The sequence below is a fragment of the Humulus lupulus genome, chromosome X (genome assembly GCF_963169125.1).
Source record: "Humulus lupulus chromosome X, drHumLupu1.1, whole genome shotgun sequence".
NCBI classification, from domain to species: Eukaryota; Viridiplantae; Streptophyta; class Magnoliopsida; order Rosales; family Cannabaceae; genus Humulus; species Humulus lupulus.
The window spans coordinates 207,669,223-207,685,584 of record NC_084802.1 but is presented as its reverse complement, the minus strand read 5'-3'; the positions used below and the strand labels follow the sequence as shown (position 1 = coordinate 207,685,584).

Here is a 16,362-nt window from a genome sequence, read left to right as displayed (position 1 = left end):
CTTTTTACCTCTTGTTGTTCTTGCTTAAGGTTTGGATCTTCCTATTAGCTTTGGCTCCTTCAAAATCCTTTCAAAACCTTAACCAACTCCCCCAACAATATATATAATCAGCTATTGAAAAATCTATGGTTAAAACTTTACAAAAGTCTAGTTTATGGAAACTTTACCTTAGGGAAAACCCTTCCTAGACCAAGGCTTAAATGATTCCAAGCCTCCTTAGTGTTCTTGAGGTTGAAGATGGAGAAAAAACTTGAGAGAGTTTTCAAAAAGATGATAGTGAAAGAGAGAGAGAGTGTGGTGGGTTTTGGGGGTTAGAAGTGTTTGGAGTATGTCCTAAAAGCAGGTAAAAGACATTTTTTATTTCAATGAATAAATAAATACAATGGTCTATTATTGTTATATTTAGATTATTTAAATTATTGTTTGAATAATTTCTTTGTAAATATCAGAAAATTTTCATATTCATTATTGAGAATGTGATCTTGTATTAGTACGAGAAAATTAAGATCACATGAATGAATAAAAATAGTCAACAACGAATTGAAGTTGTGGAATTCTTTAATTAGGGTTGTAAGTACGGTTTACTGAGTATCATGTTGATACAAATAATCTAGATTCAGATTATTGATGTGGTAAGACATCTCGGTAAAGGTGCTTTATATAATATGATTATATATGACAGTGACCGATATGAATAAAAGTCTTTATCCAAAAACCATTTAATAATAAAGATTTGTAATTCATATCATAACTGATGATCATTTATAGATCAACCTAAATCCTGAGTGTTCATGAACTCCTGTTTATGTTTATTAAATCTTTTGATTCATTCGTTAAGGTCTCTTCATAGATTGAGGCTAATGACTTTTGTTTTGGAGATTTAATATCATGGATGGCTGGGAACATGTATCAACAATACGGAATTTAATCTTTCCTAACGGATCGTATATTGGTTCCCTTAAGGGTTAATTCAGGAACTGAATGATTTTGAGCTCAAATCTATAATTAGATTATAGATTAATTATTCACTAGTGAATTAATGGTACTTAAGGAATATGAAGTAAATTAGAAAGGTAAAATGGTGATTCTTCCATTTTAATTTATGAACTAATTAATTAGAGGGTTGAACTATTGTAAGATGGTTATATCAATGGACAACTTAAAATAAGATTTCTGTACAAGTATATCTATAACATAAAGAGTTCAATTCTGAATTTATAGTGGAGAAATATCAGAATTAATAAATTAACTATAATGATTACAGAGTTTAATTATTTAGTTTTAATTTATTGGAGCTTAATGTTATAAGTCCATGGTCCCCAAAATGGCTCAAACAAACACTGACAAAGATAAATATAAATATGGGCAAAATGACTTATTTGATAAGTAAAATATTTTTCTATACACTAAACATAATTATTGTATAATTATGTGTAATTAATTAATTGACAATTAATTAATTTAACAAAAATATAATTAATTTTGAATTAATTTATTTTTGGTATTTAAATAATGATGAAAATTAGAAAAATCACATGCCCTCCGTGGCATAGGTTGGGCGTGTAGCACAGTGCACAGACACTGTGCTACACGCACAAGAAGATTCTAGAAGAATCTTGGTTCAACAATTTCAGTTATTTAAATATTAAATAAATAATGAGATATTTTAATATGATTAAAATATTATTATTTAAACAAATATCTGATAACTGACTAGTTATTTTTAAATTGTTTAAAATAACTAATATTATTTATTTTTAATATATTTGATATATTAAATATAAGAGATCAGTTTTTCTAGAGCGATACTTTTAAGAAATAGAAAATATATCGTGAAATCTCCCTAGAGAAATAGAACAGTGCTACACGCATAAGTCACTGTTCTTCACAAATTTAGGTCCAAACTTTATCAGATCTCATGTGTTGAAAACATCTGATAAATAGATTTTGCCTATTGTTTTGTATAACGAGCCCACACTCATTCTTTGTGTGTTGAGAATATTTTGGATAATCTTGGTATGAGATCTCAAGGATTTTGTCGTACACAAAGATAGCAGCAAGGAAGGACTTGAGGTAATTTTTCTATTCATCTCTTTGATTCAATATATATATATATGTATGTGAAGAAGTAGATCTAGAAATCTTGTGGGGTTAAATTAACAATTTTGATTGTTGTTCCGCTGCGTATAATCTCTTATTTGATCTATAAAAACCAACAAATGGTATCAGAGTCATCTTCACATATATATATTGAATCTATGTGGGTTTAGTTTTATGCATTTATTTATTTATGATTAATGAATGGATGGCTTAATATGATTGAATGCATGGGAATGTTGAATCGTTAATTGTATGGTGTTTTTGGGTTAGGATTTTTTTATGATTAGATCATTGTGTAAGACATTAAAGGGCATAGGATTTATGTAATTTTAAATAATGAGATATTTTTGTTAGAAATTTGATATTTAAATAATGAGATATTTTTGTTATCCTAACAAACTTTTTTTTTAATATCTTATTTAAAAAAAAAAAATTCAAAATAACAGATTTTAATTAAATTTATTTCTGTTTTTTAATTAAAAGTTGTTTTAATTAGAAGGAAAATAAAATAATGATTATTTAAAAGTTTTGTTTTAATTAATCAAGATAATTAGAAAATTATTATTCTGGACCAACGACACATATCCTACCGAAAGTAAAGTGAAGAAGCCCAATGGAGATCTATGCGGTTTTTATTTTATTTTAATTTTATAAAGAGGTTGTAAAATTAGAAATACCCAAAAGCACCCGGTTCAACATTTATTGTTTATTCATTTAAATAATTGTTTCCATGTGATTGATAATATGTTCATGCATTTTGTGCCATACATAAAAACCCACACAATTATTATCATGCATCTCATTGGTAGAAACATGATTATTAGGATTGTCCTATATGTTTATATGATTTGTTTTGCGAAACCCATTGCATATAAATTACTTAGTTTTATTCTTTGAAAACTTGGTAAAATATCACACCGTTTTTTTTTAAGTCTTTATGACTTAATTTCTTTAAACCGACTTTATTTTAAAATTATTTTTTAGTAAAGTTTAGATGAATATAATTGGTAATTTAAAATTGGATATGGACCTAGAAACATGCTTTCTTACCAATTTTAATTATATTCATAAAGTTTAAAGAATCTATAATTAATTTGGAATTAATTAGGTTAAAAACATTTATTTCGAAATAGTGAGTGGGAGAGGGTTGATAACTCAACATAACCCGTGGTCTCCATTATTAATATAACACCGTGAGATATGAATAGCGCCTCACGACGACTTTGTTTCCGTCCCCCTAAGGAAGGTGTTTAGACATGTCAATAGCAAGGTTATATTTCTTACAAAGATAGGAACTAATGATGTATTTTAGGTTTGACCGACCCTAAGGTGGCATGTCCTAAGTTAAGTCATGAACTCCGAAATAATGGGTTACACTCACAAAGTTATGATTAAGCTTTTGCAGTGGATAATCATAACTTGACCAAACTAAGCGGTACTTTAATGTTTAAAAGAGAAAATAATGATTTATTTTAAGTTTTAAACAATAAAGATAAGAATGTCTTATAAATTCTCTAAGATTAATTTGACCGACCCTAAGGCGGCACTTTAATTGTTAGAAAGTTTTATCGTGGAAATTAAACTTTATTTTATGTGTTTTAATTGTGCTCATGCATCACGTTTAATTTCCGAAACTTTGATATTTATTTTTCTAAATATAATAATATTTTTATTTTTTATTCAGAAAATGTCTATTGGTGAATTACACATCGATGCATTTCTCAAATCCTTGGTTTTTGAACCTAAAAATATGCAACACTGGTTTCAAGGCATGTTGACCATTTTTTCTTATAAAAAGATAATGTCAACCGTCTGTAAAAAACCTCCAACAGTACCACCTTTGGCTACTAGCTAAGAAGCAGAAGAAAAATATGCAAATTGGATGAAATCTGATCGGTTGGCACGTTATTGCATCCTTTCAACCATGCCTGACGAAACAAAGGAAAAATATATACACTATGACTCAATACATGAGATGTGGCTAGCAATGACAGAGGAAGTCTTTGCTGAGTGTCATCGTTTATATCAAATGAAAAAGGTAAATAAGATTTACATATATTTTTCAACTTTGAATAATAGATTCAAATACTATGAATATCATATTCAAATTTTTGGATAGTAGATTCAAAAAATATATGCCACTAATCTATTTTTCTTTTGTTTTTCCTTTACAGAATCAGAACCCTGAAAAGGAGGAAGAGACTAATGAGGATTTTAATAGCAAGTAAAGAGATTGAGAAGTTGGAGAGTAGTTTTATTTAGTAATTTTATTGTTAGTTGAACAATTTAAATTTCTTTATTTTGTTTTAGAAATTTTAGATTTCTTTAAACAATGAAAACTATAGTCTAGAAATTTAGTTTATTATTAGTAATTTTGATTATTAATGTTTGAAAACTTATTTCTATTTTTTTGCATAACATTTATTTCTTTTATTAATAAAGTAGTTATTATTTAAAGAAATTATCTATTTACTTGTTATGCAAATGCTTTGGGATAAACAAAATTTACATACTTATAATGAATGACAAATTTTTTTATAATTCTGAATTATTTAAAACAGCTAATCCTAGATCTATTAAACGACAAAAGACTTATTCCAATAGTAAAACATATCTGTGGCACTTAAGATTGGGCCATATTGGTCTAGACAGAATAAATAGGCTTGTAAAGGATGGTCCTTTAAGAGAACTATCTATTGGATCTCTCCCTGTTTGTGGATCCTGTCTAGAAGGCAAAATGACCAAGAGACCTTTCTCTGCTAAAGGTTCAAGAGCCACAGAACCACTTCAGCTAGTATATATGGATGTTTGCGGTCCACTTAATGTACAAGCAAGAGGAGGTTATGAATATTTCGTCACTTTCATTGATGATTATTCAAGATATGGTTATCTATACTTGATGCAAAGAAAATCTAAAACTTTTGGAAAGTTCAAAGAATTTCAAGCAGAGGCTGAAAAGCAATTAGGTAAATCACTAAAAGCACTTCGATTTGATCGAGGAGGAGAGTACTTGGATTTTGAATTCGAGGACCATTTGCGTGAGCATGGCATTCAATCCCAACTCACTGCACCTGGAACGCCACAGCAAAATGGTGTTTCAGAAAGACGGAACATAACGTTATTAGATATGGTTAGATCAATGATGAGTTTCTCATCATTACCATTGTCATTCTGGGGCTATGTGATTCAATGTGCTCTATACATATTGAATGTTGTTCCATCTAAGTCTATCCAAAAGACACCCATAGAATTAGGGAATGGTTGTAAACCTAGTTTACACCATTTTTTAATTTGAGAGTGTCCTGCACACGTGCTTAAAGGAAAGACCGGGAAGTTGGATGCACACTCTGAAGTGTGCATGTTTGTGGGATATTCCAAAGAAACTAGAGGTGGAATTTTCTATAGTCCAAAAGAAAATAAAACATTTGTATCGACAAATGCAACTTTTCTTGAATATGACTATGTTAATAACCGTAAACCTCACAGTAAGGTTGTTTTGGAGGAGATGGTCTCGAATGAAGTTGCAAAGTCACCAGCAAAAACTAATGAGAAAACGGCAAGAGGAAACTGCTAGTTCTAGTTAGAATAGTAGAGAACTCATCATAGTGGGAGGCATAGTAAGAAACCCACACGCTATGAACACGAAGTTCAATTGCTTGTGTCTGACACAAACGAAGACGATCCATTGACATTTAAAGATGCAATGAATGATTTTGACAAGGACAAATGGCAAGACACCATGAACCAAGAAATGGAATCGATGTATTCCAATTCTGTCTGGGTTCTTGAAGTACCATCTAAGAATATCAAACCCATTGGTTGCAAGTGGATATTCAAGAAGAAAAGAGGAGCGGATGGGAAAGTAGAGACTTTTAAAGCAAGGCTTGTAGCCAAAGGTTACACACAGAAAGAGGGGTTGACTATGAAGAAACCTTTTCTCCTGTAGCCATGCTAAAATCCATTCGTATACTCTTATCCATAGCTGCATGCATGGATTATGAGATTTGGCAAATGGATGTCAAAACAGCTTTTCTGAATGGCTACCTTGACGAAACCATTTACATGTCTCAACCAGAAGGGTTCGAATTAAAAGATCAAGAGCAAAAGGTTTGCAAGCTTCTTAGGTCCATTCATGGACTTAAACAAGCTTCTAGATCTTGGATTCTTAGATTTGATGACACAATTAAAATGTTTGTGTAACGCCCAAAACTCCAGGGACCATTACGGTGCGCATTTTAAACAGTGTTAAACTCGCTAATCGAGTCATTTGGCCATAATCGTGTAACTAAGTATGATTAGTGGTTTAGGGATTAAAAATTTCGGTTAAGATATAACATTTCATTAGAACGTCTACTGTATACATTGGGATCCCAAAAATATAATATAAAGGTCTATTACAAGAAAATATTTACAACCAGCCGATCTAAGCGGTAAAACAGGGTTTAACCCTAGTTCCTCTCCTTCAAACCTCGGTCGTGGCGGTCCAGCAGCTACATATGTACACATCGTCACCTAAGCTCTCCAACTCAAGGATGGTCCAGATTTCTTTTGCCTTTACCTGCACCACATAGCACCCGTGAGCCGAAGCCCAGCAAGAAAACTCAATATGCTCATGAGCTATCATATCATAATATCAAATCATATCTGGCATGCCTAGCAAATATAGTTCTATTCAAGCATGCAAATAAACTCAAATAATGCTGGGGAATCTAGGATAAGAAATTCTGCCCTCCTGATTGGATGATTATCAAGTCAATCCTAATAAGATGAGTGATTTAACACTTGAGGTTCTGGTAAACCATACTGAGTGACTGACAAGCAAGTCATCACGAGGCTCAACACCCAAAGCCATGCAAATGATGATCATCATGATCATACAGAGCTTATAGCCCTGAGTAGATGAGTGAATATCACTTTGAGGTTCTGTTAAACCATAATGAGTGACTGACAAGCAAGTCACTATTGGGCTCAGCGCCCATAGCCGTGTGACAGAACCGTCACCTGGGCTTTCCTGCAATGGCTCTAATCAGATGAGTGACTGTTAGGTAAGTCACACGGGGCTCGGCACCCACATCCATGTGACTAAATAGTCATTGTGGCTCTAAGTAACTAGCCTTTGGCTAGACAAGCGCTTATAGTATTCATCGAACTTGAGGTCAGTCCGGCATTAACGCTCTTCTTAGTCATTTAATGCAGATGTCAATTAGATCTAATCTTTGTTGGCTTGCATTGAACACGTTAAGGTCGTTCCTAACTTATGAGTCAGCACTGTGTGACCAGTGCCCAGTACCACTGCCGAACTTGATTAATGAGTCACAGCTTCACAGTTGATACTGACACCTCTGCCAATTCTGACTATTCAGTCAGTGTCGTACACAAGTAAGCAATGCTATCAAACATATATCATATGTCAAATATCCAAATACAGAGCATTCAACACGCTTACTTATCAATTGCTAGCATAATTGGAATCATGCATAAACACAAAGACTCAAGCTCTGAATAGTCTCATATTCAATATTCATGGCATGCCCTAATCACATGTTTCTCGTGCATCACATGCATCACACTTAAACATCCAACATGCCTCAATAAATAACCACATACAAGTGAGCAAGTTTGCTAAGCATTCAATATGCTATCAATGTTCACATTTAAACATCCAACATGCATCAAGAATAACCATGCATGTCACATATGGGGTGCAGTTTTCTTACCTTTGGTCCAAGCACAGGTTACCAATAAATGAGCCACAAGCACGATCCTGATTCCAAGTCCCCTAGTGATAACCTAGTCACAACCATAATATAAAACCTCATCAAAATGAGTAAATAAATACTTCCAAACTCAACCCAAGCCTCCGGGATGTCGAATCCCACTCAACTAGGTAGTAGGATCGATCTCAGGCCCTCAGAGTTAAGTTCCCATCACAAAAACACAATTCTGGGCAACTTTTGCCTTAAGGGTCGCGGCCCAACCTCACACCAGCCTTAAAACCTCGTTTTCTCCTTTCTAAAACCTTCCAAAAACCTATCCAAACATCTCCAAACTCAAAAATCAAAGTTCCCAAATATCCCCATGATCTAAAACCCATAAAACCCAAGCTTCAATTCAACCAAAAACTCATCAAAACACAAAGTCCAATTCAAGCTTAAAAACTTATAACTTAAAACTTGAATTACCTCTGATTGAGTTGTTTCCCAACTAAATCCTCCGACTAATAAGCTTCTAATCTTTCCTAGTATCGCTATGCCTCAATCCTCGCTTGAATCCGAGTCCTAGAACTCAAGTTTCCTTCGAAAATGCGATCGGGAGACGAAAATGGAACTTTGAAGGAGAGAGAATGCTCTGAACGTTCTTTTTATTTCTTAAAAGGTTACTTCAAGCTTAAGTAGCCTCAAACAAATCTTAACGCTCAGGGTCCCGAAAACACCCCCGGGGACAAAATAGTCAAAACCTCCAAATTTCCCCCTAATCTTACTAACTCCCAATTTATCATCAAATTCTTATTCCTATTACCCAATAACCCGATAATACACTAAATACCCCTTGACTCACTCCGAGTCAAGAATAAATTCCGTTGTGACTTTCCCACTAGCTTACCTCCTAGGATCGTCTCGTGCTGAGTAACCCTAGCATAACCAAATAATAATAAAGCACCACACACATATCACATATATGTCAAATATGCCTGAAATGGCCAAATATGAAAATCACCCAATCAATCAGAAATGGGTTCACATGCATATTTAATACTCCTAACACATGCATATAATCATTTAATAACATAATAAATCAATTATGGCCCTCCCGGCCTCCTAATCAAGGTCCTAAACCTTATTAGGAAATTTGGGGCATTATAACTATCCCCTCCTTACAGAAATTTTGTCCTCGAAATTTATCTGAACTGACGGAATATCAATTCCGCACAATTGATCCCAGTTTCCCAGGTCATTCCTTTGACCTCACTGTTTCTGTAACATTACCTTAACTCAAGGTACACTTTGTTCTTTAGAACCTTATTCTTTCTGTTTCATAACTGAACTGGCTATTCTTTACAGGATAACTTAGCCTCAATCTCCAGATTCTCATAACTCAACTCATGAGTTTCTTTTAACCCATGTCCTCAGCATGGAAATACAATTTCACTGTATACAACTGACAGTGCCAAAGGTAAGGTCGATCCAAAGTCAACTTGACCAGTCCTATCCAGGACTCAAACTGTCAAAATAATCTAGGGCTCAACTTGCCCTTATCTCCTCACGCCTTTCCATGGTGATACTTTTAGGAAGATACAATCTTTTACTTGGAACTCCATGTTCCTACTTTTCAATTTAGTAAAACTTTTCCATTTACTCTGAGAAAGTGAGCATCCAAGTTCTAACCTCTAATAATCTCAATGATCCCCTGAACCACCTCAGGATCCAGATATAACATCTTACCCATCTCATTCCAATGAACGGGTGACAAACATTCTCTGTCATATCTCATCTCATAAGGTACCTTTCCAATAACTGGACAACTCTCTCTCTGATTATCATCAGTCTGAGGACAATGAACTGTACTGAATTCCATCTATATACTCATCGCCTTCCTTAACCCTTCCAAGACCTGGAAGTAATAGTAGGGTCTCCATCTGATACAATAGACCTTGAATTCCATGAAGGCACACTATCTCTCTCACAAAGAGATCTGAATATTGATCAGCTGTGTTACTTGACTTTGCTGACAAAAATGAACTCACTTAAAACACTGGTCCACAATGACCCAAACCAATTCACGCTGTCCCACTAACCTGGGCAATCCCACCGCGAAACCCATCGCGATGCTTTCTTGTTTCCATTATAAAATACTCAAAGGTTGCAGTGGCCCCACTGATTTCTGATACCCTGTCTTGACCTGCTAACAGGTTAAGAACTCTACCACATATTCCATTATGTCCCTTTCCATCCCAAGCCATCAATAAAAAGCTTTCAAACTCTAGTACACTGACATGATGCCTGAATGAGGAGAACAAATGAAAAGCATGAGAATCATCCAGAATCTCCCAATTAATCTCAGTGTCCATCAAATTCCAAATCTGATCTCTATACCACGACAAATTCATTCCTGACACTGCAAAACCCTTAACTAATCCAGCTAAGACATTCCACTCAATATTTCCTATCTGCGGTTCACTTAATTGTTTTCCTTTTGATCTTCTCTGAGATAATAATCTCAATCATAAAACTAACCACCTGGCCTACCAGAAACTCTACTCTAGTTCTGGTCAGATCCTTTAACCAACATGTTGCATAAGCAATCCATTTCCCTATCACTGAGGTGTCATAACCACCTACTAACTGATTTTGATCTGCAAGAAGACTCAGAACTCTTCCCAAGGTACATGTAATATTCTGCCCATCCAAGGAAACTCCTGCCTACCAAGGCGTTCCTTGACCTTGGCAAATCTCCGCAGAGAAAACATCACGATACCATAGCCCAAGACGATCACAAATCCCATTCAAATAATCCTTTGGAATGCTTTGTCTATCTGATTCACAAACACTTGGCATTAAACAAATTCTCAAAACCTACTCAGCACTCTCAGTGCTCTTATCTGCTACAAACAATCTTTTGCATATCCTTCTCCCTGATCTCTAACTGGTACTAACCAGATCCAAGATCCACCTTAGAGAATTCCATCTTACTCAATAACTGAATCCCTTGGGTCTTACAAATTTGCTGAACCCTTCAAAACAGTGCCATCAATCTGACTCCATTCCTGGCACTAATCCAATCACCATTCTATCTCTTCACATAAAGGAAACCCTGGAAAATCCACTGGAAGCACCTCAAGAAACTCACAGACTAACCCAGTCTGTCCCGATCCCACTTGCACAATCTAAGTGGTATCCACCACACTAGCTAAGAGTTCTATGCATCCCCCTGCAATAAAACTCTAGCTCTCAATACAAATGTCATCAACATACCAAATCTATGCACAGTGCCAACTGCCACAAGGCTTTCCGCTCTCAAGCCCAAGAGATACTATTCTTTCCTTGCCATTTAAAATTGCCCCACACTTACTTAACCAATCCATATCCCAGATTATACCCAAGCCTGTCATAACCAGCTTTATCATAATCACTGATGAGTCCTTTTTATTATAACCCTACTCATCTCTTAAGTCACCAATACAGTACCACATTCCCATCACAACATAACCATGCCATTTGCATAACATATTTATGCTTCTATATATACAACAATAAAGGAATAGCATGGCACTAAAACCAGTCAGCATAACTCAAAAATCAGAACTAGAAAACTAACCTGCCACCCCTGAGGAACTAGTCTCAGTCTCAGACTATGACTGCCTCAGAATAAACACTCGAGCTGGAGTCGAGTTGTCCATCTCCTTTTGCTCATCCTTCCTTAGCATTGGGCAATCCTTCTTATGATGTCCAATATTTTGCATGAGAAACATACCCTTGCTCAGCATTCTCCCAGATGATGCCTCTTGCACCGAGTGCATACTGGATGAGTCTTCCAACTTTCACTCTTGCTTACTCCAATAAGTGGAGGTACCACTATCCGAGCTCCGTGCTCTCTGGCACTCTTCTTCTCAATCTGATCTCCCACGCTCTCAACAGCAAGAGCCTTCTCTACCACCTGAGCATAGGTAGAGACTTCATGCACTGAGGCAACTCTAATGTCCCAAGCTATTCCAGGATTCAATCCTTGAACAAACTTTTCCTTCTGAGCTACATCTGTGGGTACCACACTACAACAAATTTGACTAAATATTACAGTAGAATATAACACAATTTTAAAAACGTTATTATTGATTAGCCAAAAAAGTAAATAAATTTAATACTGGCGCCAAATTATTTTTTTTTTGTTAAAACATCCTGCTTTAATTTTTCCCCCACTATTAACTCACATTTTCATTCTCTAAAATCATAAAACAAAAGAAATTTCTCTCTCTCTCTCTACCCTAACGCCTCACGCCTCACGCCTCTCCCCTTCACTCGGTCTCTCTCTCTCTCTCTCTCTCTCTCTCTCTCTCTCTCTCTCTCTCTCTCTCTCTCTCTCTCTCTCTCTCTCGCAGGGCCGAAGGATGAATGGAAGGGTACAGGGGCTTCTATGTCTCAGCGATGGGCTTCGGGCAGGGACTGTTTGCCTTCCCTTCGTGTTCTTTCTCAGTCTCAGTGATGGAACGATATCTCACTCTCTCTCTCTACTTGCAATTACAGAGACGATGTGTGGGATTTGAGCACGCGATGGGGCTTAAAAAAAAGTCCACTGCTAAACTTCAGGTTCTCTTTCTCCTTCCAAACTGAGTTTTATTTTGGTATTTTCTCATTTTTTTTATTTGAGTGGAGTGAGATTTTGAACTTGAACTAGGGTTTTATGTTTAGATGTTTGTAAAGTCTGATGAGGCCGAAACGGTTTGCATTTTATGGGGGTTTGGGTTGATCTAGCTTTTGTGAAATTATGATTTTAGGGGTTTTATTTGGAGTAAGAAAGAAAGGAAATGTAGTGTTTTTTTTAAATGTACTTTTGCTGGAAATTGAAATTCATTGGGTTTGATTTGATCTTGGAATTGGCTCTTTGTTGCATAATCTTACTGAACTTTGATACTCAATTAAGCCCAACAGGTGTATGAATGGTGGTGGTGTTAGACTGATTGGGCTTTCAACTTTGATTATTGGCTTTGACCCATACACAGGTGCACCGGCACTATATCAGACAGATCCTTTTGGGACATTTTCAGCCTGGAAAGCAAATGCCACTGGAAGAAACTCTAACTCATTACGTGAGTTTCTTGAAAAAAACTACAAGGAGACAGCTGGGCAAGAAACCGTCAAGCTCGCCATTCGTGCTTTGCTTGTGGTAAGTAATAACAGACGATGCATATTTAATCTAGCTTCTTAAAATAAATGACTCATTAGAAATGATGATTATGTAACTCACCTTTAAGTTTTAAAAATTACAAGAACTTCATCTTAAAACTAAATCCACCTCTAAGTTAAAATATGTTCAAAAATTAGAGTAAGCTAATCTCAACAGTACGGCTGTCTTCACCTTTCTGTGTCCTCACTGTAAGGTTGTCCCAAAGCTTCCCTTATCCATTCTGTGGAAAAAGTACTTTAATTTTCATATATAAGGCAATCTGTTTATGCGAGTATGTGATTTAGTAAAAGCATTGTAGTATCTGCGTTTTTTAATGTGGGTGGGCAAGATATGTTTTTATCAAGGTAAATAATTTATTTTTATCACATGGCATCTAATGTGAACATATTGCTTTCAGGGGAATCAGCAACGAAGAGAAAGTACATCTAAGGCAAAAACTGGTATCCCATTTAAGAGAAGAAAACTATCAGGTGTTTGTTGCCCGTACTTCTTTTTTTTACAAATGGAACATGGTCTCTTTCTCTCTCTCTAAATATATGTATATAAATATAGCTATCTCATCATATATCGTTCAAGATTCATCATCCTAGCCCTAGTCCTAACTCTTCATATGAGATTTTCTTTTATATATTTATTTTAAAGGTGACATTATTTTAGTGAAAGAATCCATTTTTACTATGCTCTTTATATGTCTGATACAGACAACTCTCATGTTGGCTATGCTCATCTCAAAAATTGCTCGAATTGATTATCCAATAGAATGGTGAGTTTTTTTTTCCCTTCTAGGTCCGTTATTGGTTTTCTTCTTGTAACTGTGATGTTTGTTGAAACTATGCTGTTTCAATAAAAATGTCTGCTTTCATAAAGACTAAGATATATAATTTTATGATATGTATTTGTAGTTTTCTCTCCTATTCCCATTTAATAGGGTAGCTGGTTGGGTCACACAATGTCGCGTAGAGTTTGCAGCTTTCTGTATAAGAAAATTTAATTTACTTCTCTGCAATTTTGTTCTGAGTTTGTGATGCCCAAGATTTGTTAGGAGTTTTATGGTTAATTGAATGGACATGATTTGTCTAAGAATTTTGAGCTGGTGAGAAATCACTACAACAATTTTGACTATATGTAACAGTAAAAAAATTACATAAATGAAGAAGAGGTGCTCTCCAAATTTGATGATGGTGATCCACTAATAAATTAGAATTTCACCCTTTATTCAAACGACATCAATCGGATGTTTTTTAGCTTGGCCATATTATTATGATATGCTGAATTCTGTTGTTCCAATATATTTCCATACTAAACAGGCTTCAAGATTTTGGATTGGCTGAAGGCTTTAGGATTTTACTCATCTTCAATTTATTTATGCTATAATTTCTTACTGTATTGTATATGCTCTGTTTTCACTTTACTGTTTTTCCTGATTATATTGTATCATATATACTTGATTGATCTATACTTCTGCTTTTTCATTTTGATGGTTTCTAGAGCTTATTTACTAATAACTCATAGCTTCAATTGTTTCAATTTTGTTTTTCTTTTCTATAATAAATTGTTGCTTAGACTTTGTGAGTCAGTTAGAGAGTGAGATGGCTGATGTGTTGTAAATCATTAAGTACTTTCTGACTATCTTGTTAGTTATGAGAAAGTGAGAGTTAATAATCTTTATTATCATTCGTTGTTGTGTTGTGCCTTATGTTCTTTATTTCCAGGTCATTCTTCTAACGATCGATCTGTTGTACCAAATTAATTATGAAGTTTCTTGATGATCACTGTCTATGTCTATATATATATTGATATTGCATAAATTGTTTTTATAAAAACATAGCTTTTTTATAGTTCTAACTAAGTATTTATATTGTTGATTTCCTCTAAGATTTTGTCTTATTACTTTTATAAGTTTCCATAGTCTTTTTTTGATCAAATGTTTTTACAGATTTGTTACAACACAATGTAGGAATACACTGAAGATGACCAAGAATTTGACATTATGATCCTTGTTTCTTATTACTGTTTACTTAGTGAGAATGTGAGTGTAATTATCATTCTCCTTTCTTTCCTACATAAACCTATCCTCATAAATTTATATTAATGGTATTAGTAAATTAATCTTGATATAGTTGTTGCTCTTGCTTATGGTTGCAAGTGCCATATGTGAGGCCATTCCATATGATGTTGCTGCTATTGAGAAAGTTAATATCCAGATAAGAACTGCTCTTGTTAACAGATGAAAATATTGATTTTTTTCACCAATCTTTTTTGTCTTTTGATTATTGCCTTTGATCTTTGTTTTGGTACCGTTCTTTTAAAACATTTTTCATGTCAATCACCTTATTATATTTAGCAAATGATAAAGTTTGACATTGTTTAGAGAATGAAAAAGAGATATCTGAAATTTTGAGAAGTAATTGTTATATATATACATTCACATTTCTTTTGAGTATCTTGTTGACTTTGTTGTTTACTACATATTTACTATTTTGTTTATCCTCTCCTAACTATTTTTGGGCATCAATTAGTTTCCCTAAATTTTTTTAAACCTTGGAACTTCTATTTAGTTTTTTGTGTTGTGGGATTTGGTTTCTTGTGTTTCATGTGTAAGTGTCAATACATATAAATATATATGTCATGTAGGAGAAGACAGAAAATGAAGTTCATATTATTGTTTGCCTTGTTATAAATTCCTTAATCATGTCTAGATAACTCAACTATGCATCAAAAAGTAACTTTTTTTCTTTGGTTGTCTTTCCAAATATAAAGTCCCATTAGGACATTGCATATTATATAAAGGCACATGCATAGAAATTTTAAAGAGCAGTTACTGTGAACTAAGTGTAGTGAGATTATTATTTGGTTGTCATGCTAGTCACTTGTCCCTCCTTAGTGACTATCATTGGTCTATTTTGCCATTTCTGTCCTGTCTTCTCTGTGGAGCCTATTTTTTCTTAAGTTTTCTTAGTTCTGTTTCTGCTCTGATGTTTTATGGTACTTTTAAGTTCCCCTTTTTCTCTATTTCTCCTTTTCTATTTTTCTACTGAAAGTGATATGTTTGATAACATAAAAAAATCAGATTTCTTCAGGTATTTCTGTGCTGAAACAATCATTTGTTGTTGTTGCTGTAACTCTAGTGAACCATTATACTGTATTTATATATATACACACAATTCATACTTTCATGTATATTAATCTCTCTCGAAATGGTTTGAGTTTGAAATTCAAAGTTGTAGCTATGTGTGTTTTATTATGCATTCAAATTTGAAGCATTTGAGTATGAGCTATCTAATAAAGAGGCATTTAAGTCAAAGTAACATAAATACTATCTATTGGATTCACTAAACTAACATACATTCTATTTCAATTTAC

The 16,362-nt window shown here is 34.2% G+C and overlaps 1 protein-coding gene across 1 annotated transcript in view; it reads left to right on the top strand.

Annotated features, from left to right (window-relative positions):
• Positions 1 to 13,020, top strand: part of LOC133806678 (1-aminocyclopropane-1-carboxylate synthase 3-like) — a 53,940-nt gene extending 40,920 nt beyond the window's left edge. The window contains exon 5 of the mRNA XM_062244773.1: positions 12,744 to 13,020. Within this exon, the coding sequence (XP_062100757.1) occupies positions 12,744 to 13,020 (277 nt within the window). The remainder of the gene's footprint in view (positions 1 to 12,743) is intronic.
• The last annotated feature ends 3,342 nt before the right edge of the window (positions 13,021 to 16,362 follow it).